Below are 23,630 nucleotides of genomic sequence, written 5' to 3'. Positions count from 1 at the left end.
AAAAGCCGTGCCGAAGAAGGGACTTGAAAACGATGGAAATCGCAGGGAATTGTCGAGATAGGTACTGGTACCAGGCTAACCTTGAAGAAATTCAGTATCCGCTGATAGTTGGCTGCTGCAAGGGAAAACGTATCTCGACATGCACAAAGGGAGATGTGGATTGGTCGGTAGTCGGTGGAAAAAAGATTAGTCGTAACCAACAAGAAGGAAGCGAACGTCCCGTTCACGGTCTGCTTCGAACAACCGGCTGTTGCCCTTCGTGGAACACCGGAGACGGATAAAAGGAACGAGATGTAGGATGATGGCAAAGGGAAGGGATACCTGGAAACGCGAGGATATTTCTTTGTCGCGGTTTCCCCTATATAAGCTCCGATTCCTCAGGATTTCGAGTATCATCGTTTCAGCTCGTCCATTGTACGCTCCTACGTTCAAACTACCTACTATCAACATGTTCAAGTCTGTGAGTGAGAGGAACGAATCGGCTTTGAAAGGTAAACGATAGAAGAATAAAGATCTAATAGAATTCTTTTCCATTCAGCTGTTGTTCGCCGGATTATTGGCCGTCGCCATGGCCGCCCCGTCGCCGGTACCAGCTCCAGTTCCGGCTCCGGCCCCGGCTCCAGCTCCGGCACCAAGCTCCGCAGCTTTGATCGGTGCTCCAGTCGCGGCTGCTTCATGGGGGGCGGCTTTGAGCTCCAACATCGCGGCTCCTCTCGTCTACACGAGTTACCCGCCGCCCCTACCCCTAGCCGGTTACATACCCTCGTCGCCTTACATCTATAAGAGCTACATTTACTAATAATTACACCAACAACAAACCGTCCAAGCAACCGATCCTCTCGTTTTTCCTAAACTTTGAAAAAAAAAATTACTAATCCTTGTACTTTCCACGAAGGTATCGTTTTCCTACTTCGATTCTCCGTCAATGTTCTGTATCTGTAGACTTTCGTTTCAATAAAGTCGTTTAAAGGCAAGATCGTATCGTCTTCTTATTCGAGAAGCCGACCTTCCGCTTCTAACGTTTCCACGATTATTTGCTTAATGAGAATCTGTCGCGGCAGAGCTTGTTACGCGATTCGTCGTTGTTACTCTGTAAATCCAATTATGTAAACGCGTACGTAGGCGTGACCGCACTCCGAATAATCGCTCTCCACCCATTTGTGTCATATAAATATGTGTATGTATGTGCAAGATCTGTCTTGTACATATGCGAAAGTATATACACATAGGTTCACGGTGAACGTACATGGAAAAGTGTCGCTTTCCATTTGTGATTCGAACGGTCCCTCGTCTAATTCCGAAATCTATTCGCATTTGAAGCGTATTAATAGTTTAAAAGCTTTCACGATCGATACGAAGCGTTCACCGTTTCGGGATTGTTTAATCTCGTATCGGGACGGTTTCCTGTTTGAAACAAAGCACGAAGATTCGTTAACGATGAATGGGGAAAGAGCTTTGTGAAAATCGGACAAGGCCGGTGACAGAGGGAAGTAGCGTAGGGTGACGCAGCCACTCGCAGTCGCGAAGTGTGGGAGCTTTTGTTTTTTTACAAACGACGAATCAATTATGCAGTCGACAATAACAATACCGGCTCGTTACGTAAAGGTAAATGCAACGTCCTCGCAGTCACGTATATCGAGCAAAGGGATGCGTACTGAATCCATGATGGTTGCTTGTGTTTTGTTATCATTAAATCGTCGATATCCACTTGAACATTGATAACGAATAAATCTCGCGATCCACTCGGCTATGAATCGGCGTCTCGTCACGTTGCGTTTTCAGACGGCAACGTGTTCCGTGTTTCAATATTCTTGCCACCCGAACACGTACCCAAGCAACAATACCGAGAAACTTTTTCTTCTCGTTCTCTGTTCTGTTATCTCGTGCACGGAAACGTTCGTGGAAGAAGAGGAGCAAAGTCGAATAAATATCCTCCCACGACGAATGAATATTATTGCGATGAAAGAGCAGCGATTGTTCCGTAACGTTGGATGGGTTCGATGCGTATTCGTTTAACAAAATTCATATGCATCGTTGGTGCTCGTATATTTACGAGCTTATTGATCGTCCGGGTACATCTAGCTGTGGCGACGATGCGATCAGGCCGGATGGTGCATCCACCCCTTGGCGATCGATCGTCGCCTCGGGTTCACCGACCTTTCCGCTTCGAAACGCGATACGATACTCTTTCTGCCCTCGTTACCGCCCTCTTCTCTCTTTATCTCCGATTCACTTCCCTACCTGCGTACACCCTTAACGCTCTTTCAACTATCGCTTCTAATTTCATTCGGAGAACCGATCGATCACGAAATCTACCTCTTTATTACGTCACGAACGGACATTTCCCATAAGATACGAGGGAGAACAATGATCGAGGGTGTGAATAAAAAGGACGATTGCGACGAGAAACAACGAGGCGTCAAATCGGTCATCCCATTCATGAACCACCCCCGCGTGGAGGCTCGCAACGCTCGATCGACGACAGCGAATCAATGGCGATCATGTTGCTCGAATCGATCGAGGGGGTTCGTGGTGAGCGTTTGAAAACGCGTCGCGACGCGTACGCCGCGACGGACGCGTCCCGACGCGCATCGCTGTCACCCTCACGTGGAGCAGAGGACATGCGCGCACCCTCCGCAAAGCCGGAACGGTATATAAGAGAAGACCGCGAATCTTCGCATTTCAGTCCGTCTACGAGTACGCGATAGACACTTGCAACTAACTCGATAGACGATACACACATTATCATTGCGTGTTTTGCGATAAGAACTCTATCGTTTCCAAAGCAATCAACCTTCAGAGGAAACGTGCAAACGCATTAACGATCGCAGAAAAGATTTCTGCTAGATACATCGCATTCAAAGAGTGTGAACGTGGTGAAAGATTTGTCAACGTTTGAAAAACGTGGCTGTTTTATCCCGCGTACACTGTGAAGTGTTTTATCAAAGTATCAGCAAACTGATCGACAGGGAAAGGAGAAGTCTGAGCGTCGATTTCGAATCAGAGATGGAAGAAACGACGAGACTAACCGATCCCGAGACAGATCGTCGCCGAGATAATCAAAAGAACGAGATGAAACGAAAGATCGGTCCCATCAGGGGGGCGGGGCCCTCGAAGCAAGAGTTCGGGGACGACGAGTCCAGCACCGACAGCGGTTGCAGCAGTGGCGGAAGTTCCGGAAGCGCGGAGAGACTGTCGCGTCGCGGAAGTAGCGAGCGATTATGCCGTGCCACAAGATCCCCCCGAACGCACTGTTATCTGAACCGACTGCGATGTCGGTCGACCCGCTCGCAAGACCGGATATCCGGTATTCAAAGAAGTTCCGAACGAGTACGAGCCAAGTCGTCACGTTCGTGGAGCCCTGGAGATGTGAGAGCAGTCGCGAGAACATCCGAATCGCTATCTTACTCTCCCAGCCCTTCGGACGCTCAAAGCAGCACCGATAGCGATTCGTCGAAACGATCATCCACCGCGGACACACTTCGAAGAGCCTTCCAAACGCTCAAATTATCCTCAAAATGGGAGGGCAAGGAGCACAAACACGCGAAGAAGAGCCCTAAGAGAATTCTACGCAGTCCGGTCTCTTACACCTACGTCAGAGGACTGTCGGGACTGCCGACCCAGAGGGTGCCAAGGAACGTCGCCCAACAACTGACGATGCCGTGTTCCTGTCAAGACTCCGTCGCTCTCTACCGATAAGATGCCCGCCCGATCAACCGGTTCCGATCGATTCTATTATTCGATTCCATCCCTATCCACTTCGTGTTTCGTTGCGCGTTCACTTGAACCGTCGATCGCGCAAACAAAACCATCCGATCTTGGACCATTTTTACCAGCGATATTTCCCTCTTCGAACGATCCACTTGATCGCAAACACTCTCGCGTCACCCCGCGCGTACCTTCGTGTACGAATACGCGGACGTTTCTTCGGCGCCGACTTTTTTAAGCCTCGACCAAACGAGTGGATCATAATTGTATACGAGACGAGTCGTAGAACAAAGAGAATCGTTACTTCCAATACGTAGCGAACGTTTTACGAGACGCGTCTTTCTCGTCTTCCTCGGTATTCCTGAGGAACGATGATATAGAATACGACGCGATCCTTCCACGCACCCTCTCGAGTCAATGGAGAGAAGAGAAATTCGGGTGCGTCGATGTACCGCGTTTTTAAGTTTTTCGTCTGTTATTCGTAAACGAGATAGATTACTTAGAAAGAACGTAGATATGCAAACTTGTATGTACTTTTTGTAGGAACGGTTAGTACACCGGATAACATGTACACTAGACTTTATTACTAGTTGAACGATTCGCTGATCCATGTTGATCGCGAGTAAAAAAAGAAAAAAATCTTAATGGAAGAAAGATGAGAGAGAGAGAGAGAGAGAGAGAGAGGAGTTAAATACGTAATACCGATACGACCAGTCGACTTACACGAATTCTATCGAACTATCGTTTCGCGAGAAGGTAATATTACTCGCGATACACGAGTCAATTACATATGTGAATGCGTCGAGATCGCACCGAATAATATATGAAGAGCATCGAGTATGTAAATGCAGGAATGAAGAAAACGAAAAAAAAAGATATATAGAATTATAGAAGTAAACGCTCGCGATCTCGCGCAATCTTTTTCGCTGACCGTCCCCGCTTTAAGGTACGGTCGTGCACGTTTCGAATAGATCCTAGAAACACTTGTTCGTTAAGGGTACTTTTTAAACATATCAAGGTGTTTTTTTTTTCGTTCGACTCAACCTGTCGATCGAGACAAGGAAAACGACGAACGAGTTTTCGAACTTTTTGTCGCTTGTTTCGTTAGAGTGGTCCAGTCGGTAGTCAAAATATATTTTCGGCGATGAAAATTAAACGGCTCGTTTCGAATTCTCTGATAAGTAAATGATGGAAAAATCAGGGTAAATCGATCGATTACGACGAAACGAGTCGACGATGAAAATTTCTCTCTTAAATACTATCGAAAATTCTCGTTTACGTAAAGGCGAACGTAATCGTGAAACGTATACGCGATCTTTCAGTGCCTTGTAAATACGAAACCGCGTGAATCCACGATATGTCGCGGAACGATTGGCACACGATCTTCGCATACTTGTACGATATATTGTAAAATATCCATGAAAACGCCTAATAAGTATCTCTCGACGAATTTCTATTCGCTAAAGCGCAATAGTTCTCGCGTGCGAAAACGGGAGAACGCGAGAACGCGAGAATGAAAGAGAATGCGAATTAAAGCATATTCTCAGGACTGAATGTTTTATATTAAGTGCTACCTATGTCGATACTACTCGTAGTTTACGTATCAAATAAACGTTTTTCATTCTAACAATTGTGTAATCATTAGAAAAACATTTTAATTCCTCAGCTCCAATTTCATTCCTCGAACCGATAAGATAAAAATCTAAAAATAAATGAGAAATGTTTCTGGAAACGGTGACGAGCTACTTTGCGCGAAAATATGGATAGATAGAAGGGAAATTCAGGGAAATCGGTCCGGGATGGATTCGTATGCAACGTGCCTTTACCGGAACACGATCCATGGACACAATCGTGGAAACGTGGAAGGACGTCCCTGTTCCGTTTATAACTACGGCCATGACAGAATCAACGAGTGACCCACTTGCAGGGGGTTGCACTCCGTGACGTCACACGAAGCAAGCGACGCCATTCATGACCCTAGTTTGACCTAGATCACCGTTAGTATCGTCCTTAGGAAATACCATAGTTCATTCAAGGATCTGGTCTAACCGGGATGCGCACCTCCGCGTTACCTTCGAACGATCCTACAACTATTTCCCATCTACCAAACTCTTTCTTTCTAAGCCAATTTCCTGGTATCAATTCCCTTTTCCTCTTCGCACGATTTTCTAAACGATTGAAATCAATGCGTAAGCTGGGGAAACAATGAACCAATTTTTCCCTGTCACGTACGCGATTGAATCGCAGGTTTCGAGTCCGTTTGGCCTAGTTTTCCTTTCAAACCAGTGACGTCGTCGACGTCATTGAGAAGGCCGTCGACAACGTGTCCTAATTTCGAGCTTGCGATTGAATAAACCCGGTCGCAGCTTGCTCTCCGTGCTTCCTCGATGCGTACGCGCGTCACGCAAACGTACGCGTATCTCTAAACGGATCCCGTGTCTCTTTGTTCGAGAGAAAAGACTCGTTGAAACATTGTTCACGTTCGAACGGAGAGAAAAATTCGTATGAAATGAAATAATCGGGTTAGTTATCGGCGGTACCGTTCGCATAGGCGAATCAATTGAAACGGGGACAATCGAAAAATCCTCACCACCCCCATTCAGCCTGCGATCCTTGCGAGAACGTACGGTCCGGGGGGTCGTTGCGCTTTCCCGATGACGTGGATTATTACGTCACGTCGTCATGACTACCCTCGATCCCCGCTTCGGGAAACTCCGCGAAAATTGGGGCTTCGACCTCGAATTGGGTCGAAGTTGCTCCACTTTCGACGCCCCGTCCCAGCGTCTCTCTTCTTACGATTCCTACACCCACCGCCCTGGATAGCTGTTTACCATCGATACCACGAATCTATACTCTTCTGTTAAGCCGCGTTCCTTTCAAAGAACCGTTTTAATTTCGCATTTACCTACTTGAAAATATGTAGAGGAACAAACGTGATAAGGTGGAGTAAACAACGATGTTCGGTTAGATAGGTAGGCATCCTTGCAGAGGGTGGTAGATGGGGTTTTGAATAACTCTTTCCTTTACGGAATCGCTCGCGAAGGCTCGGTTTCTGAATTATTAATTGTAAACGTCAACTGCTCGGTAGCAATGTCGGCTATGAACTGAGCTCGACCGAAGTCACGCATAGCTTATCAACACCGTTTGTAAACATCCACCGTCAAAGCCGATTCTACCACCATTAACCGCGATTCCAGGATTAATAACTGAGAAACTAAGATTTAATTGGGATTTTGGTAAAGGATTTTGTTAAAAATCAACCCCTACAGGGATACCCATCCTTAACTCAACGCCCTGTACATAAAAACGATAGAGAATCATAATGTAAGTAATGTATATTATTTTTCTCAACGTAACACGATATTATTATCATTATCATTATCATTATCATTATCGTTACAATATTTTCTTCTTCCTCGTTCCTCCCGATGCCGCCGTCTTTCCATCGCTCGCGATCGTTAAGCAGTGCTTGAAATAATGCTGATGATAACAATAGTAATGGTAATAGTAGTAGTAGTAATAATCATTATCATCGGTATAATTATAATGTGTAACATTCGAAGATTACGATACTTTCCGTACGCGCGATACATAGGCACGAGTGTGCGCGTTCAAGCGTTCGATTTCGATCGGAACCGATCGGATAACAATCGAAAGTATTGTCAAAAGTACTATTCCCAAAAGATAATGATAAAACGTTTCGAAAATGACGACGAGCTGCTCGAGCTATCTAGAGGCACTATCGTTGACGTGTACTTTCCGACGCGAATAACTTTCCTCGACGTTCGTCGTGTTTTGTACGGGTTCATTTTCGTTCTAAGAGAACGAACGAGGAGAACGAACAGACGGAAAAGTTTAAATAGAAGAATTCGAATCGGACATTCTCTAAGGCGTAGAAAATTTTCGAAACACTCGACAGGGGATAACCCGTTAACTAGAATAGAATATTTCACCGATATTCTCTTCCGTTCTGTTCCTTCCGTTTCGTTCGATTCGTATTCTCGTTCGTGTTCGTTTGCATTGATTGAAAGAAGCGTAGCAACGGTAGCAGTTAACAGATACGTGCTATACGACGTTCGAATCGTGGATAAATCGTGAGATTCTATTTTCCAAGAACCGATTCGTACGACGATTCAAAAGGAGAAACAATTCGTTTGCTGGGCAAACGATCCCTGGACTCGGTCAGCAGAGGCAACCACTGGACGATTTTCGCTCGAGCCCTGGACCCTTTATGAACGTCCTATAAAACAATTCGATATATTTCATTAGAACGTAGAATCATTAACCGTGTTATATAAATAAGTACCTACGATTGCTGGCATTCGTATGCATCTATCATGAAGAAAAGCGATCGAGTTACTTATTAAGAGCAGACAGATGAAGCGTTCTTTTTTCTATCCACGAACAATCCAAACAACGATTAGTATTTAGAAACAGGCAGAAATAAAAGTGTTCCGACACGAATTCACGGGTTTTGCTGTTATTAGAAAGAGAAACTGGTCGTTCATGCGAAAGTATTACGATAGGAAAGGTTCTTTGTCGTTAACAACTTACCCATCCTATTCACTGAGCACTGGCAGTAGAGACCTTACGCGAGGATCGAATTAAAAGAAAACAGTATTAGATGAACGTACCGCGAATATTTCTTAATTTTATATGTTCGCTTTTCCAGAATCAATGAACGATCGAAAAGTGAATGATACTCCGTTCACTTACAGTTCGATGCTCTGAATGGTTGACGTAGGACACATGCTGTCCACCTTAACGTGGCAATGTTTGTGACACTTCATCTGACAGTCTCTACACTCGTACCCTTGTTTGCCCAATCTTCTCGCGAGGGTTCGTTTGCACACTTCGCACACGGTCCCTCTGAAACGGAAGCCATCGTTAAGATCCCCCTTTCCTTTCACGACGTACATTAACGATACAAATTTACCCAGGCATGTGTTTCGCTATAAACGTGTGGTCGTTGAATATGTGAAGCTTCGTCCCCTTCTTTCGCCATTTACTTTTCTGTGCGAGCGACAGCGGTACTAAGTAATGCCTGAAAAATCGACGCACGTGTGTTATATAAAGGATTCGTTATCCTCCGTGGAAAGATCTAAATTTCTGTCTTTTTACTTTTTGATACCGTTCTCTAGGGTTTCGAGAACCAAGGTGGAAGCCTCGTTAATGTAAGTTCTGGTCGACGCTCCGCTTATTCCGGACGCCTCGCTCAAGCTCGATCGCCTCGAATGTTCTTCCTTCCCTGGTATCGATAAACGAGCTATAAAATTTAAGCGAAACGATCGTATGCACTTCCTAGTTGTTAGACACGTTTGAAAAGCGTTAGCATTATCGGCGCAACGTTTACATTTACTCTGGCGGCTTTGACATTTATTGAATCCAAATCACAATGGACGGTGTATCGTTACGCAATTACGGAACGGTTCCTATTGCTGTTGCATCATGGCTATTAAGGTAATCGTACTCACCAATATAGCGTGCCATCGTGTAGAGATTCATAAGCGGAACAAACAAATTGAATTTTAAGAGCTAACGGCTTTAACTACAAACAGGAAGGAACTCTACTCTAAAAACACTTGGTACATCCTTTTTAGTTCAACCGAAGGTGTGCTATTTAAGAAACGTACCGGAACCAGGATCGCGGGCTCTGTCCGCGGATATAGATCTCGAATGAGCGTCCTCGTGATTCGCATCGCCTTCCGGTCCGACCGATCTGCTTCTCGTCTTCGATCGACTCAGTCGTTTCTTTATCGTGCCGAAGAAGTCGCGTCGTTTCCTTCGCGTTCTGCCTCTCTCTGCGTAACGAAGATAATTAGAGAAACGTAATATAATCTTGATGTATAATTAATTACCTTCGGAATTGGAGGAGTTTGGCGTACTCTCTGGTCCCGAGGTCACGCTGGTATCTTTCGGCCCGTGCTGAAATAAATAAAGTGATACGTTTATACAGGATTAAAATCGTAGGCGTAAGCTTTCTCCTCGGAACGAGTGTAAACACAATTAGCGACGTTAGCGAGCGAAATTGGAACAAACTTAAGATTGAAATAGTCTGGTACGAAGTCGTATAATTACCTCCGGTGATATTTCTTGCCAGTTGCCGCTTTCCGTCAGGGCCACCTGTGGAATTAGTAAACACACGCCACTCAGCTGACGATAATTAGTGTTTTCGTGAAACAGAAGCCTGATTCATTTCCATAAGACGGTATGATCGGATGTGACAAAGAAGAATTAAGTACACGGAGAACGATCCACGATAGGAATAAAACAAAAATACAAACTGGATAGATTTTAATTGTAAGGACAAGGTTTGTGAGCAATAATGCAACCACAAACATAGCACAATCGCATTGTGGTGGAAGGTGAGGTACGTCAAGCGATCGCTTACCTTAACCACCTGTCGTTCCGGTTGCTGGAAAAGAAAAGGCACAACAACAAAAGTAGACAATAATCAGTCGGTGTTAGTAAGAAAGAAAAATCGAACGTGCAGAATGATCGAGCGTACCCTTTGCTGGCTGTGTACGATCAGAGTCCCCTTGTTCCCGTTCGATTGACCAGTTCTGTACGGAGATTCGACCGCGTTGCCGTTCGTTAAATAATCTGTAAAATAATCGAAACTATTATCACATTTAGTCGAATAAACGATAGGAAAAATTCGACCTACCGTCGAAGGATTTACGAGATTATTATCTACTTCCGTCGTTCTACCAAAAGCATCATCGACGCCCGTAATCGTGTCATTTCGCTTACCAGATGGTTTATCGCGTTTGGCAACGTTTCCTTTCTTATGTAATCATCGTATTCGCTGTCATCGCTATTCGCCAGGTTCGCTACCCTGGTAGTCGAAATAACTTGCTGGGATTGACAATCGGGGAAAGTATTCTAACCGGAAGTAGGCGAGCGTGAAATCGTATCGCATCGTGCTAGAGGATCGTTAAAGTGTACGTTAAAATAACTGAGCAAAGAGAAGGAAGGGCAAATGCAAACAATCTCAGATACTATCTATAGTATTATAACGTGTGTGCTTGGTGTATAAACACGTAAATATACTTCATGCTTACAACTACATATCCGGAATACCGATCCCACGTGCACGAAATGCAGACTCGTACGAAACAGGAGGAATACCACTAACAGATTAAAGTAAAACATGGCTAAAACCGTAGATTTACGTCTCGTTCGGTATCTAAAACGATCACGTTTCGTTTCAAGGTGACTAGCTACTAACGGGGTATCACTATGTTTCTCACACTCGTGAACTCGAACGCAATGCCTTTCAGATAAATAACTGGTAATTACCCCCTTCGGATTGAACGGTAGAGTCGTACAAGATAAGAGTGCTGTTACCATTGTTGTAATTGTAAGCGAGATTTGTCGGTGTATAGGTACGAGGAGTCGGCGACGGCAGCTTTATCGTCTCCTTCACCTTGTAAGGTTTGCTCCCGACCTGAGGCACCTCTGCACCCTCGATGAACAGAAACTGAGAAAAGACAGAGAGACCAAGAGAGGGGGAAGAAAGAAAAAGAAATGAGATACGTGTAATAGCAGACACCATAAAGTAACACCTATCGTCGATCTCTCTTACCTCGACCGTTAAGGTACCAGTAATATCTTCCTCTTCGTACGGTCGATTCTGCAGCGGGATTATCTGTCTCTGACTCGGATTCGCGAGCAGCTCATCGATCCCGACGATTCCTAGACCGAGGAATCGTTGGGATTTATTCACACGATCGTAGACTTCTAATAAAACCTCGGATGTGTTGCGATTTACATCACTATGGATAAAAACGACAGCTCAGTAACGTTCGATGGAAGATCAATATATTAAAGATAAATATACTGACAATAAAAACGCTTCGTCCCACTGTGGATTTCTGGTATCTTTCTTAACGGACGTCTGATTCTTTTGAGAAGGTTCGTCCAACTCGACCACGCAATACGGTTCCACGGATCCTTGTTCTCCACCGAGTTCTGCCGCTCTTACCACTTTCACGAGTAATCGTTTGTCGCCTACGTGTTGATGCTGCGCAGTCGTTTGATTCTGACTTTGAACACGTTGCCGCAGAGAACCACTCGACGTATTCTAGAGAATGATCGAAATCTTAGTGAAAAAGGATCGGGTTTAGTTAATTGGTAGGAATAGAAGGGTACCATGCCGTCGTAGTGTGTCGGATTGGAGTAGGCGGTCTGCTGCAGTTCCCTCCATAACCGCGGACAGCTTGGATATTGGAATAAATTCAGATGAACATTGGTCCCCCTTAACGCCCCAATCACGATTTCGGTCACGACTTCCTGTAACTGGCTCTCGTCGAAATCCTTCTTTATCGTTCCCACCTGAGCGAGCGACACTTTCACCTAACAGAAAGGAACCTTAGACGGATGCAAGATTACCAGGTCGAAGAGAAAGGATAAAGGGTATCGAACCTCCGGCCAGCCGTCGCATTTCAAGTCGAGCTGAAGTTTCTCGGTGATGCAAATGACGTTTAATCGTGCTCGAAAGCGATTCACGTTTACACGGTAGTGGCTGACTTCTAGTTTCTCCGCCTTCCTACGGAACGCTTTCAATTGTAACGCTGGAGTAGCCTCGCAATCGCACGTGATCGTCTGAAATAAAAACACGGTTGTATTCGATCCGCGTGTACGCCTCGGATGGTATAACTCACCACGTCGTCCTTGGAATCGCATTCGCAGAAGATGTTGGAGAGATTCGGTGGATGGGTCTCCGGAAGAACGCGAACGAACTCCACCACGACTCCGTTCTACGAGAGAGAAAGATGGAGGAGAGCGTTAAATGAATGGAAGACGCGATCTTTTCTCGAGAAGAGCCACGCGCCGCTGAAGAAGGTCGCGTTGCCTTATCCGACCGGATCGAATAATTGGGCGGAAGCAACGAAGAGGTGTTTCAACTCACCTCTTCGAAAGAATTGGCGGTAAAGTCGTTGAGGGAGCCGACCCAAACTGCGAGTAGCTCGTCGAGGATGGCCGGGTCGGAGTAAAGCCAAACGATCACTTCGTTTACCCAACGGACCGCGTCGGGGTCAGCGCCCGTGGCAGTCGGTAGATGCAAACTCCTCGAGCTTCTCGCCGGGCTGATCAAAGCGCCGGAAGTCTTCCTGGCTGTTAGACGTTTGCGAACTGGAGGAGTCGGCGGCACGTAAGAGCCGGATGGGGTTGTCGCGCTGGTACCGCTACCAGACGGATGATTAACGACACCGTGGGATCCGGAAACAGTGGCGCCAGAACCGCTACCACCTGCCCCGGGCACCGAGGTGCCCGATGCCGAGGAAAGGATTTTTTGTTTGCCAACCGGAACCGTCTTGCCGACGCTACCACCAACGCCAGCTCCACCACCACCGGTACCACCACCGCTAGCAACACCACCACCGACACCGACGCTATCGCCGTGAATGATATGGCCGTCCTTGGCGGTAACAGTCGTACCCGTGGATAGCTCGTTCAAAACGAAACGATTGTACACGTATTTCCCGACGCACAGCACCACCAACCCGAACAACATCCAACCGAATATCAGCATCGATAAGGTATCCATGGTCGTGTCACCAGCCGAGTCGAAACTGCATATCAGATCGTCCACCCGCTCGGCCAAGTCGGCCATATTGCCCCATCGTTCGGCCAACCAAGTCCAATTGGATTCCAAAAACATTCTTTTCTATTTTCACCCGCTAGCGAACAGCGCCCCACTACTACCGCGTTTCAACTTATTATTAGATCATACGTATACCCTGGGCCCCCAGGACTACGGCACTGCCTCCTCCTCGATTACGCTTTCGCGCAAGTACAGCGATCCTCTTAAACTCAGTCGACGCTTTACTCGCCGATGCAACCGGTCTAACGTTCTCCGGTAGATTCAACCCTCTCGTACCACCCGGTCAGTGTAATCGACGAATCGTTTTCTTCCTTCGAATTGGAATATCTAGGCCAGTTTTACCGTAAAGTCCGAGGCTGGTTTAAATTGAATCTCGACCGGCCAAAGGTACCGCTGCTACCACCGTGATCGTGATCGTGACCGCAATCGTGATCAATTCCACTCTGCCAAGCCACAGACACGTTCGATTTCATTGCCGCGTCTCGGAGCTGAAACAAGAACGATCGATCGGTCAATGAACGCGCAGAGACTAAAATACTTTTTCGTTCCGACTTGTTTTCGCGAGCTGCTGCCGAAACCATCTAACTGTAGATACCAGCGGAGTTTCGTATCGGTAACGAGATAAAGATGCAATTTATCGGTTTGTTTTCTCTTTCGCGCGCTTCGACACGCTACGCGTGGGCCGCGTGTTGAATGGTCGGCTATTCCCACACCGGTGTTTCGTCATCGTCGCGTCATCTCCTATTCGTGGCATCAGCTTTCATTGTCATTCTGTGACACTGCGAACGCGTGTTGGTCGATCGTCGATCAATAGTCCGCGGATCTCAGTTAACGCGCGAACCTTTTTGGCTTCGGTTGCCGACGAACCGTTGCTCCGATTCAACAGTGGTATCAATCAAATTTCACGTGTCAAATGATACATCGACGACCATCAACGTGTTCGTGCTCGAGAAAACGAAAACAGGGAACTGGATTAGAATTCTTCACCGTTTCCACGACTCCGTCATTGATCCGTCGACGCGGCAAGACGAGTGATCCCATTAGAATTCGCTCCTCGTTGATAAACTACGCGTATACTCTGCACGATTGAAAGACAGATCGAAGTCGAATTCCCTGTTTTCGTTTGGAACCGCACATGGACCACCGCCCCCGCATCCGTCACGATTCTATAGAAACAACTATCCGTTCGATACGTCTTTCGATTGATTAATCGTCTCCGACCTTTTCCTTTAGCCCATGTCGCTTGCTCTTCGAAAGCTTCACTGCATCGCGTGTGTCTCTCCCGTTTCGTTGCTGGTCTATCGTCGCAACGCGTGGTCGTCTACCGTATCTTTTAGCGCAAGCGCGTATATACGTCTTTGCCGCATATACCTCGACGAGTTTTCCTTCCCCGTTTCGCGTGTTTCCACCAGTCCACCGACGCAACACGAACGCTCCTGTCCGCGTTTTCCTCGACTTCCTTTCGTAGACGATGGGCGACGAGTTTCGAGGACGCGTGCCAAATTCCCGGTCCGGATTAAACCGAGTCGACGACTTTCTCGATACCGTCGACGCGTTATCGATCGGCGTCGAAACACACGTTGGTCGCACCCACGGATTCACGTAGCCGAGTAAAACGCTCCCGCTCCGATCGTTGAACGGAAACGGCACGATCGACCAAGCTTGATTTCGTGCTATCCTGCCGCTTTATGCGTCATTCATTCTTTCCCCTCCTCGTTCCCTTCTAACTTCTGCCCCTCTTTTCATCGTGTTCCCATATCCACGCTTTGACCTCCCTACGTTTCCTTTTCTTTTTTTCTTTTTTTATTCTTACGTCATATCTAGAAACAGCTCTTACTCGACCAAAGAGCAACGACTAAAGTGGAATCGACGTAATCGGCGATCGTTGACGGTATCGAGAAAACGGAGTAAATAAGAGAGCACAGCTGATAGTCGCGCACTTTTGTTATAGCCGATTCGAACGGCACGGATCAATGTTTCCCCGTCGGCTGATAGGTGATTACGGTTCGCAGAAATCGGGTCGCGATCTTATAAATAAACCCGAGGAAAGTATCGGACGAAAGTATCGGCACGGAGAGACTTTTTCCATCGTGAAAGGTAATTCTCGGTCGAAAGAAACACTTGGGCGTATACTTTTTATTATTGTTTCGTCATTCATTTACAATACAAATATTTTCAAGATACGTCTTAAGAAACAGTGTGTTCGGCATCGATTCAAAACCTCGTATGTATACTAACGTTCGCTAATTGTATTTCGTACAAATTCTCCTCGCGCGTCTGGCGATCGCCTTAAAATGCTAATAAAATACGCTATGCGGCCTCGTCGAGCTTCTCCTTCTTTAAGAACGAGTTTAGGATAACGTTCCGTCCTTGCCGTGGCCACCGATCGTTTCGATAGTTCACGAAACAGACGAGCCGAACGATCGTTACAAGGCGATTTCTTTTTTTTTTTTTTTTTTTTATTGCTTTCGAGCCGCGAATTAGCTTTACTATCGATACGACCGGATTACAGACACGGTTTCCATCGCGTCGATTTACATTCGAGCAACGACCGGAAACGGCGACGAGACTCGACGATCGGTTTGCGACGAACCAATGTACAGAAATCGTTGTATCGGAACTGGAAATGAAAATAATGACAGAAATCGGTGAATACTATTTTTATCGAACTTGAAAAACACGGGGTAGATTAACGAAGAAATGAACATTATGACCTCTCGTTGCCGCTGCGTCGCGCGTTAATATATAAAGTAGCATTCTCGTACGTAATTCTTTATATCATACGTGTATTTGCTTGTTGCTGATACATTAATTATGATACACACCGTTTATAATGGCCCTGGGGTACGGTATATCTCTCGACTCGAATTAGTCGGTGTCGCGATAAGCAACGTGTCAATCCGTTTTATCGCCATGCTCTCTTGCGTTCCTTAAATAATTTCAATCGTAACAAACACTCGTCATTTTCTTTTCTTTTTTTTGTTTTTTTTTCTTTTTTCTTTCATTTTTCTTCTTTTAATCTTAATGCTCGCGCGTTAATCTTGTCGTTATTAAAATTATCCATGTACGATGTATGTATATATAAATATACATATGTTAAATAGAATATAAATGCATCTAATACTAGTCTCGCTTTTCTCGATTAAGCTGTTCTCGTAACCCCGTGCGATTCGTTTCCTCCCTTTCTTAATCATCGAACATTGCGTACTTTGCCGCGCCCAAAACTTTCCCCTTCGAATCCCTCCACGGTTTTCTACACTCCTTTACACCAGCGTCGTAACACGTAAACGCGAAACACATTCACACCCGCGCACTCACACCTGTCGATTCTTTCGTACCTGATCTCCTGCTTGTTAATCAGTTTAAATGTAGGTTTCGCACCTTCGAACGAGAGAGCTTCGTCGAGTCGTTGTTTATCTCTGTTCAAAGATCACGCAATCGAACCGTAACATTGTGTTCAGCTTAAGAGCAACGGGGATAAAGTTGTTTTAAAAAAAAAAAAGAAAAAAAATTGTAGAAAAGAAGTAAAAATGAAAATTGTACAATTCCATCGATGGAATAAAATTGACGTACAAAATTTCGCGTGTTTACACCGATCGCAAACAACACCGCCGGAATGATTGTGTAGCTATCGCTGCGAAAAGGGGACTATCACCTCTTTCCCCTCTCTTATTTACCGTCCGACCACGATATCATTTCAACGCTCGTTTTCGTTGAAAATTCGGAGTCTTTTCTCGGCTGTCGAATGCTAGGAAACTTGATAAAAGTAGTAAGAACCACAGTAAGACATGCGTACAAAGAACATGTTTATGCACAGATATGATCGATACTTTGGAAAAGCAAACGTATCGTATTTGAGAAACGTAAAGTTCAACGGGCATGCTTATTACCGAAAACGTTTCATTTCCGTTCTTCGATTTTCTTACACGACTAGAGAAATTGTTGCGTTAGAACGATAGTTAAAAATTTCACCGATAATACTTATAGTTTTATCTAGAACAAGCCTTCGAACATTTGGATTCTTAATAATTCTGTTAATTTACCGATCAGTCGTTTACAATTCTCCTTATAAATAAAATGAAAATGAAAGAAACTTACGCGACGAAACATTCATGCTTGCTCGCGTCATTCAATACTAGATACCCGGGTACTATAATATCACATCATACCGTATCGTATCGTATCGTGAATCGAGTGAAGTTGATATAGCGTTATCAAATATTGTTCGAAAATACATCGATGCTGTCAAGGAAATGGACACGATTATCATTTCTTCACGTTTGTTTCTCCTCGCTTCTTTCTACGCACACTCACGCACACACATTCTCTCTCTCTCTCATCCCCAATTATATTTTTGGTAAAAGCAATAAATGCCAATAAGCCGGTGCAGATCAGCGTATATACGGCTATATTATAGATACATAGAATATATATGAACTGCAACGTTAATTTACTCATTTTTCGTGAGAATCGTACGAGAGACGCGATAAAAAAATATAAGAACGGAGAGTAGTATACAGTATCGGTAGCAAACATGATCGCTCAGTCGCGCATCAAATTTTGAATTTCGAACGATCATTGGATGCGTGAATATAAAAATCAGTGGCAATCCTTTCGCGCTCGGATTAGTGTAAATGTATTCTCGTCGATCGTTCGTTCGTTAGTTAGAAATTCTGGCAGTCGATCGATGATTGTTTTCAATTCTAATCTATCTGTTGCGCGCAAGTACCAAAAACAGTTTTATTGGTGGAATGTATCGTAGCTGTGCGTATTAGTGAGAAATCTGTACACGGAAGAGGTGGTATGTACGAATGAAGTAAAAGTTAGAACCGATAGTACGCGGTGCATTTTAAATACAGAATCGGAGAAACGTCGCGTCAGTCGATCGCAAATGAATTAATCACGCGTTCTTTTAGCCCCCCAGATTTAAATGCATTTAGACTAGACGAGTCTCTTTAATCGAATCCGGTCGATATTTACATAGAAACTGTTTTCCATTGTGCGTGGGATCAGCGTTACGTTACGTTACATTAAGTTATCCGTAATTTAACTCTAAAACACGGCAATCGTCATTGATAATAAAAGAACAGATTGAACAGTACCACCGAAGATTAATACGCATGCGAACGTAAATGACTGGAGATGTGTACGTGTGTGTGTGTGTGTGTGTGTTGTGCATCGAACTGTCTGAATTAAAAATGAATTTTATCCAAAGTCTCAACGTTGCTTACCTTCCGTTTGGCAAGCGACGATTGATACGGTTCGCTTAGAACATTAGATTAGATATAACGTACTTACACACAAACATGTCTGATATACATGGGGTATAACTGCATTCCATTCTCGCGAATACGAAGTAAAAAAAATTGCGTACGGCATTGTCGATGGATCGTATCGGCTGACCTACACGGTAGTAGAATCCTTCTCTCTTCTCGATTATACGCGAAACTGGTCCTCGTCTGTCGCATCTTTATCTTCTACTCAGTTCTGCTCTGACCGCTAAAAACACCGTACGAGAATGTAAGGAAACCGGCCGTAAGTTTCTCCTCCGATTAGACTTGTAACGCTTACCGTCCACAATGTCTTGTTTCATTTTTTGAAATTCTTTGCGTACTTCCTTGATGATCTCCGCCTTAAACGCCTCCATTTCTTGAGCAGTGAGGACAGCTCCGTCGTTAACGCCGTTTACTTTCAATAGAGTATCCTCCGATGCGGAACCAAACCTTTTGCGAACCGATTTAGGTGATTCGGCACCATTGGAGAATTTATTATTCGAATTGTTCTTGTCCCATGATTTCTTATCGGGCGAACTCTCGGGTTCCTGTTGGAATTCACCAAAAGAAAATGGAAAATATTCGAATGAAATAAGGTACGAGAGGAAGAAGCATACCTGCGGTTGTTCCGGTTGCTTCTTCTCGACGGCAGCTCGTCTACGAGCCAAAGTTTTAGCCATCTCGTCCATCATTGAAGCCATACCACCACCTCCGCCTCTTCCCAACGTGCCGTAGTTCCCACCGCTTCCTACGCTTCCGCTGCTACTGGTACTCGAACCGCTGTTCTCCACCGGCTGCTGCGATGACTGTGAAACAGGAGGAACACGGTTAAACGAGAAGGAACGGAATAAAGAAAAAGAACACGAACCTGTTTCTTTTTTAAACGAGCCTGTAGAGCTGCGGCCAACGAATTAGAGTCTGGAGGCGGGTCGCTGTTGCTGGCAGAGCTCACAGGATTGCTAGCAGGAACTCCGGGAGGAGCAGTGCCGGAAATCGGATTGAGATTGACGGTGTTCATTTTTGGCGCGGGTGGTGGAGGAGGTGGAGGTGGAGCAGCAGGACCGGCTAGTGGTAGCATAGGAGGTGGTTGTGGGCCAGCACTGCCGACAGCGGCATAAATACTAGGATTGACCGGTGGCACGAGATGACCACCGGCATTGCCGCTGTTACCACCAGCACCGCCAGCTCCGCAATTACCACTGCTACCACCGCCACCGCTGCTGTTGTACTGATTCACCGAATTTGACGGCGTTCCATACGGATTCGTCGCGGTCGAAACTTGCTGCAACTGACCAGTGCCGTACTGTGCCTGTGCCTGAGACACGACGCTGTACTGAGCTTGATTCGGTTGACCGACGCCGACGTTGACACCGACACCTACCGCGTACTGGCTGGTAGCCGTTGCTCCGCTGCTCGCGTACTGACCGAGGGAATTGGTGCTACCGTATTGGCTTCCACTGGCACTACCAGCACCACCACTTCCACCACCTCCGCCGTACTGATTCGCTTGTCCCGACTGTCCGCTCGAATAGGCGTTACTAACTTGCCCGTTGTTACCGTAAAAATTATTCTGATTGCCGGTGGAATATTGGCTCGGACTTTGCCCGATCACGGCTGCGGTCGCGTACTGGCTATTGTTCGACCCGACGCCGTACTGATTCGTTTGACTGCTACCGTAAATCGACTGCGCTTGTGTCTGATTCGGCAGATTAGTCTGCGACGACGGGGATTGCGCGTATTGGTTCATCATCATTGGAGGCGGTGGTACCGGTGCGTTAAAGTTCATCATGGCCGGTGGACACGGCGGGGCCGTGCTGGACATGGGTGGCTGAGGGGGTGGTACCGGAGGAACGCTACCGCTCGACATTTGCCCGGCACCGGTGCCCAGAGTACCGGCTACTTGGATCGATTGCATCACGGTTTGTTGCTGAGGTTGCGGAGCAGGCGGGGCCGACGAGGTTCTGTGATGACCCGACTGCGGTTGCTGCTGCAACGGCTGTTGCTGCGCTTGCTGCACCGGATGCTGTTGTTGCGGTGGCTGCTGCGGAGGCTGTGGCGGGGCTGTCGGTTGTTGTTGCTGCTGTTGTTGTACAGATTGCGGGGGCGGTTGTTGGGATTGTTGTTGAGGTTGCTGAGGTACTTGTTGCTGTTGCGATCCGAGGGGACAACTAGGGGAAATCGCGTTCGGACTGTTCGTTGCTGCAACGAAACGAATATTTCCATGAATCGTTCCCTTGGGTTCTATCGTATCGCTGCGATGACGCATAATACCTTGACTCTGTTGAGACATTCTGCGTTCCTGAATAATCGCCACATCCTCCCTGGTCATAGTTCTGTATAAATCGATCGATCGTTAACATACAATTCGAAAATCAAATAAGATGAACTAATTTAAACGAACCTGTATCCCATATCTTCGTCGTATTGAGCATTAGTCGGTTGTTGCTGCTGAAAAACTGGCTGCTGCTGCGTAGTCGATGCAGGGGCGAGGCTTCTCGATATGTTGCTTCCATTGCTCAACACCTGGACGAAACAGGATTACTAAATCAAGTGATATAAAACGTCTATGTCGCTACTGTTCAACGGTTTAGAAACGCAAAGATCGAGACTAATTAATGCAGTAGTTATGATCGCAAGATACGCTTTTCTCTTGGTGTTTCCATTTGTTTTGTTTCTTCGTACGGTTTAAACTCACATCGAGCGCTTGCAGCATCGCTCTGGCAAATGCGTCGGCGTCGTCCTTACTGGAGAAATTCAGACCGTATACTTGCTTGTTATCTCGCCATTGATGAAACGTGACTGTCGCTTGATTGTATTTCAGTCCCTTCAGGATCGCGCAGTTGATGACGATCTCGTGATCCTGCAACTTTCTTCCAACCACGCGGAAGGTATTGTTCACCTGATGATGGTACAATTGAACTTTCGAAAGTCCTGACGAACTGCCGCTCGGTACCCATTTTTTGTTAACGTCGTCGTAAACCATCACCGACGCGCGAGCGGACGATATGCTCACTTCGCTGAAACACAAAGAAAATCATCACTCGACAAATTCATTATATATATATTTTTTCTTAATCGCGTATAAAGAACCGCTACCACGATCGATATTCTTCCGGAAGGGATCGTTGCGGTCGCCGGAAGTGCATGAATCGGCCGGCCGTTTCTCCGCTCTTTGGTATCATTGAGAGAACAATAAGAAAAACTAAAATCGAAATACAGTTTATCGGTCAAAGGACTGGTGGATTTCACGTAAAAATGTTGTTACGCTCGTTGTCACTTTCACCGAGTCGCCAGCGAAACGGGAACAGAAGAGAACAGAACGAAACGGAATACGAAAAGATACTGCCACTTCCTCCTCTGCTAGCCGTGCGATCAGACAAGCCCGACCGATAACAGGTCGAGCCGTATCCGCGATACCATTCTCCAATCTTTTCCGTGTTCTTTATCTAGCGTGCGGTCCCTCCGTGAAGCGGCTACCTAAAATCCGATCCTTTCGTTTGACTTTCATCGAGAATCCAAACGGATGAAATTTAATCGGAACGATCCACGCGTGAACCGCCTCTCGAAATCCTGCCTAACCAACGACGACGCTTACAGGCTATTGTTACGCATTATTTGCGGCTAGTTGTACCCAGCAGACGCGTTACAATGGTGGAGGGGACGAAGGAAACGATTCCCGAAAGTGTAGTGTAGGTAAACGTTCGTTGAATCTGAATTAGTCGAACGATTAAAATACAATGTTATCCACGACGGATATACGTTTGTATATCGGGTCTTGAAACAATTTCTGATCGTCACGAGGCGCGACGTGAATCATAATGTGACTCACGAATCCCCGTAAAAACGGTATTGACCGATTTCATTGATAACTTTTACGGTAACAGCTTTTTCCACGAACAACCCGCGAGCCGTGTAACGTATTCTACTATAAACGAATCGGCGCGTAACGAACACGGTACTCTCTAATCTAACGCTCTATTGACATACTAGTTTTCCTGGAGATTTTTGGAGATATGTAACACGCGCTCGGGAAAGGAATGGTCGAGAAACGAGGATTCTTGTTCGCGGGATACGCTGCGAAAATACGCGCGTGCGTGCGAAACGACGTCTTGTCTAATATAAACAAATGCTTGCTGAAATTTCCATGTTGCGTTGTTTTTCTTCTTTTCCCTAACGTTGGAATCGAAGGAGCCGTGGATGGAAACGTTGCATGGTCGCAGAACGGACATGGTACGTGCGAAGGTGAACAGAGTTTGCGTTTACAATACACAAAGGCGTTGAAACGTGAGCCTTTCATATACGCAGATGATTTGGAGATGATTTCCGGTAAACGAAATGTAATTGATCAGTCGGTGAAAAAATACTCGGATGGTAAGGATGGAATTGGGAAAAGGATGGGTACTGTCACTTTTCTGTATATTTATGAAAAAATATATCGGTAAAGCTTGTCCCTGTTATTTGTACTTTTCGGTAGATTCGAACGCCGAACGTTCGTCACAGTGCACCGAGGAACAGTGAAAAGATCGGACGCGTTTAGTAATAGAAAATTCAGAACTCAGATCGAATGTATCCGTCGGTTGACGGTGGTATAAACAATGGTCGAGGGTAAAAATAAGTGTTGCACGAGCCCATAAACCGGACTGGACTCGGTTCGACTCGGCACGGCTAGACCATCTCTCTCTTTCGATGCTGTGTCGTATACGTGGAACTTACTTCATGTTTGTTTGACTCGGAAGCGTATGCTATGCCTTCATGCAAGCCGTATTCCTGCTTCTGCACAGTATATCACCGATTCCATGAAAACACGCGAGATTCGGGCAGGATTTGCGGTAGTTCGACATAAATAACGTACAGCACTAACACCACCCTGACACCCTACCTATGCACATCTGGCCAGCCATATTGCCGACTCCAGACCCATACTCCTACCACCCTTCGTCTCGATGCACATGTCTACCTAGAGGGAATACTCGAATCGCAAGCGTTAGTACACTCTGCCATTTTTCTGCCACCCTTTTCACCTTTCTTTCATTTCCGTA

At 45.9% G+C, this 23,630-nt stretch overlaps 4 protein-coding genes across 8 annotated transcripts; 2 read left to right on the top strand and 2 right to left on the bottom strand.

Annotated features, from left to right (window-relative positions):
* Nucleotides 1-298: 298 nt before the first annotated feature.
* On the top strand, nucleotides 299-917 carry LOC117604654 (Neuropeptide-like precursor 3). Its single transcript, XM_034324978.2, has 2 exons — nucleotides 299-460; nucleotides 539-917. Exons 1-2 carry the CDS (start codon nucleotides 299-301, stop codon nucleotides 797-799), a joined length of 423 nt encoding a protein of 140 aa, XP_034180869.2. The 3' UTR covers nucleotides 800-917.
* Nucleotides 842-15,612, bottom strand: LOC117604637 (uncharacterized). Of its 3 annotated transcripts, XM_034324949.2 has the most exons (17): nucleotides 14,540-15,612; nucleotides 12,623-13,806; nucleotides 12,375-12,470; nucleotides 12,136-12,315; nucleotides 11,863-12,066; nucleotides 11,556-11,794; nucleotides 11,297-11,486; nucleotides 11,011-11,191; nucleotides 10,217-10,311; nucleotides 10,100-10,123; nucleotides 9,787-9,831; nucleotides 9,567-9,633; nucleotides 9,342-9,509; nucleotides 8,830-8,974; nucleotides 8,645-8,752; nucleotides 8,425-8,577; nucleotides 842-7,948 (listed from the first exon to the last, which is right to left on the bottom strand). In XM_034324949.2, the coding sequence occupies exons 2-17, from the start codon at nucleotides 13,373-13,375 to the stop codon at nucleotides 7,891-7,893; spliced, it is 2,706 nt and encodes a 901-aa protein (XP_034180840.2). In that variant the 5' UTR covers nucleotides 13,376-13,806; nucleotides 14,540-15,612; the 3' UTR covers nucleotides 842-7,890. The 3 variants fall into 3 exon arrangements, with proteins under 3 accessions (XP_034180840.2, XP_034180845.2, XP_034180846.2); XM_034324954.2 differs by lacking the exons at nucleotides 9,787-9,831; nucleotides 10,100-10,123; XM_034324955.2 differs by lacking the exons at nucleotides 9,787-9,831; nucleotides 10,100-10,123 and having other exon boundaries at nucleotides 11,059-11,191.
* On the top strand, nucleotides 3,007-3,699 carry LOC117604649 (uncharacterized). The gene has a single exon (XM_076689099.1). The coding sequence runs from the start codon at nucleotides 3,007-3,009 to the stop codon at nucleotides 3,697-3,699; it is 693 nt and encodes a 230-aa protein (XP_076545214.1).
* Nucleotides 15,613-16,281: 669 nt separating the features above from the next.
* ena (ENAH actin regulator enabled) lies at nucleotides 16,282-23,446 on the bottom strand. Of its 3 annotated transcripts, none has more exons than XM_034324958.2 (8): nucleotides 23,305-23,446; nucleotides 21,287-21,608; nucleotides 20,993-21,114; nucleotides 20,863-20,924; nucleotides 19,460-20,790; nucleotides 19,209-19,397; nucleotides 18,890-19,139; nucleotides 16,282-18,817 (listed from the first exon to the last, which is right to left on the bottom strand). In XM_034324958.2, the coding sequence occupies exons 1-8, from the start codon at nucleotides 23,307-23,309 to the stop codon at nucleotides 18,789-18,791; spliced, it is 2,310 nt and encodes a 769-aa protein (XP_034180849.2). In that variant the 5' UTR covers nucleotides 23,310-23,446; the 3' UTR covers nucleotides 16,282-18,788. The 3 variants fall into 3 exon arrangements, with proteins under 3 accessions (XP_034180849.2, XP_034180847.2, XP_034180848.2); XM_034324956.2 differs by lacking the exon at nucleotides 23,305-23,446 and adding an exon at nucleotides 22,579-22,820; XM_034324957.2 differs by lacking the exon at nucleotides 23,305-23,446 and adding an exon at nucleotides 21,688-21,926.
* Between the last annotated feature and the right edge of the window lie 184 nt (nucleotides 23,447-23,630).

This window comes from Osmia lignaria, chromosome 7 (genome assembly GCF_051020975.1).
Source record: "Osmia lignaria lignaria isolate PbOS001 chromosome 7, iyOsmLign1, whole genome shotgun sequence".
NCBI classification, from domain to species: Eukaryota; Metazoa; Arthropoda; class Insecta; order Hymenoptera; family Megachilidae; genus Osmia; species Osmia lignaria.
This window is presented reverse-complemented; position numbering and strand designations above follow the sequence as displayed.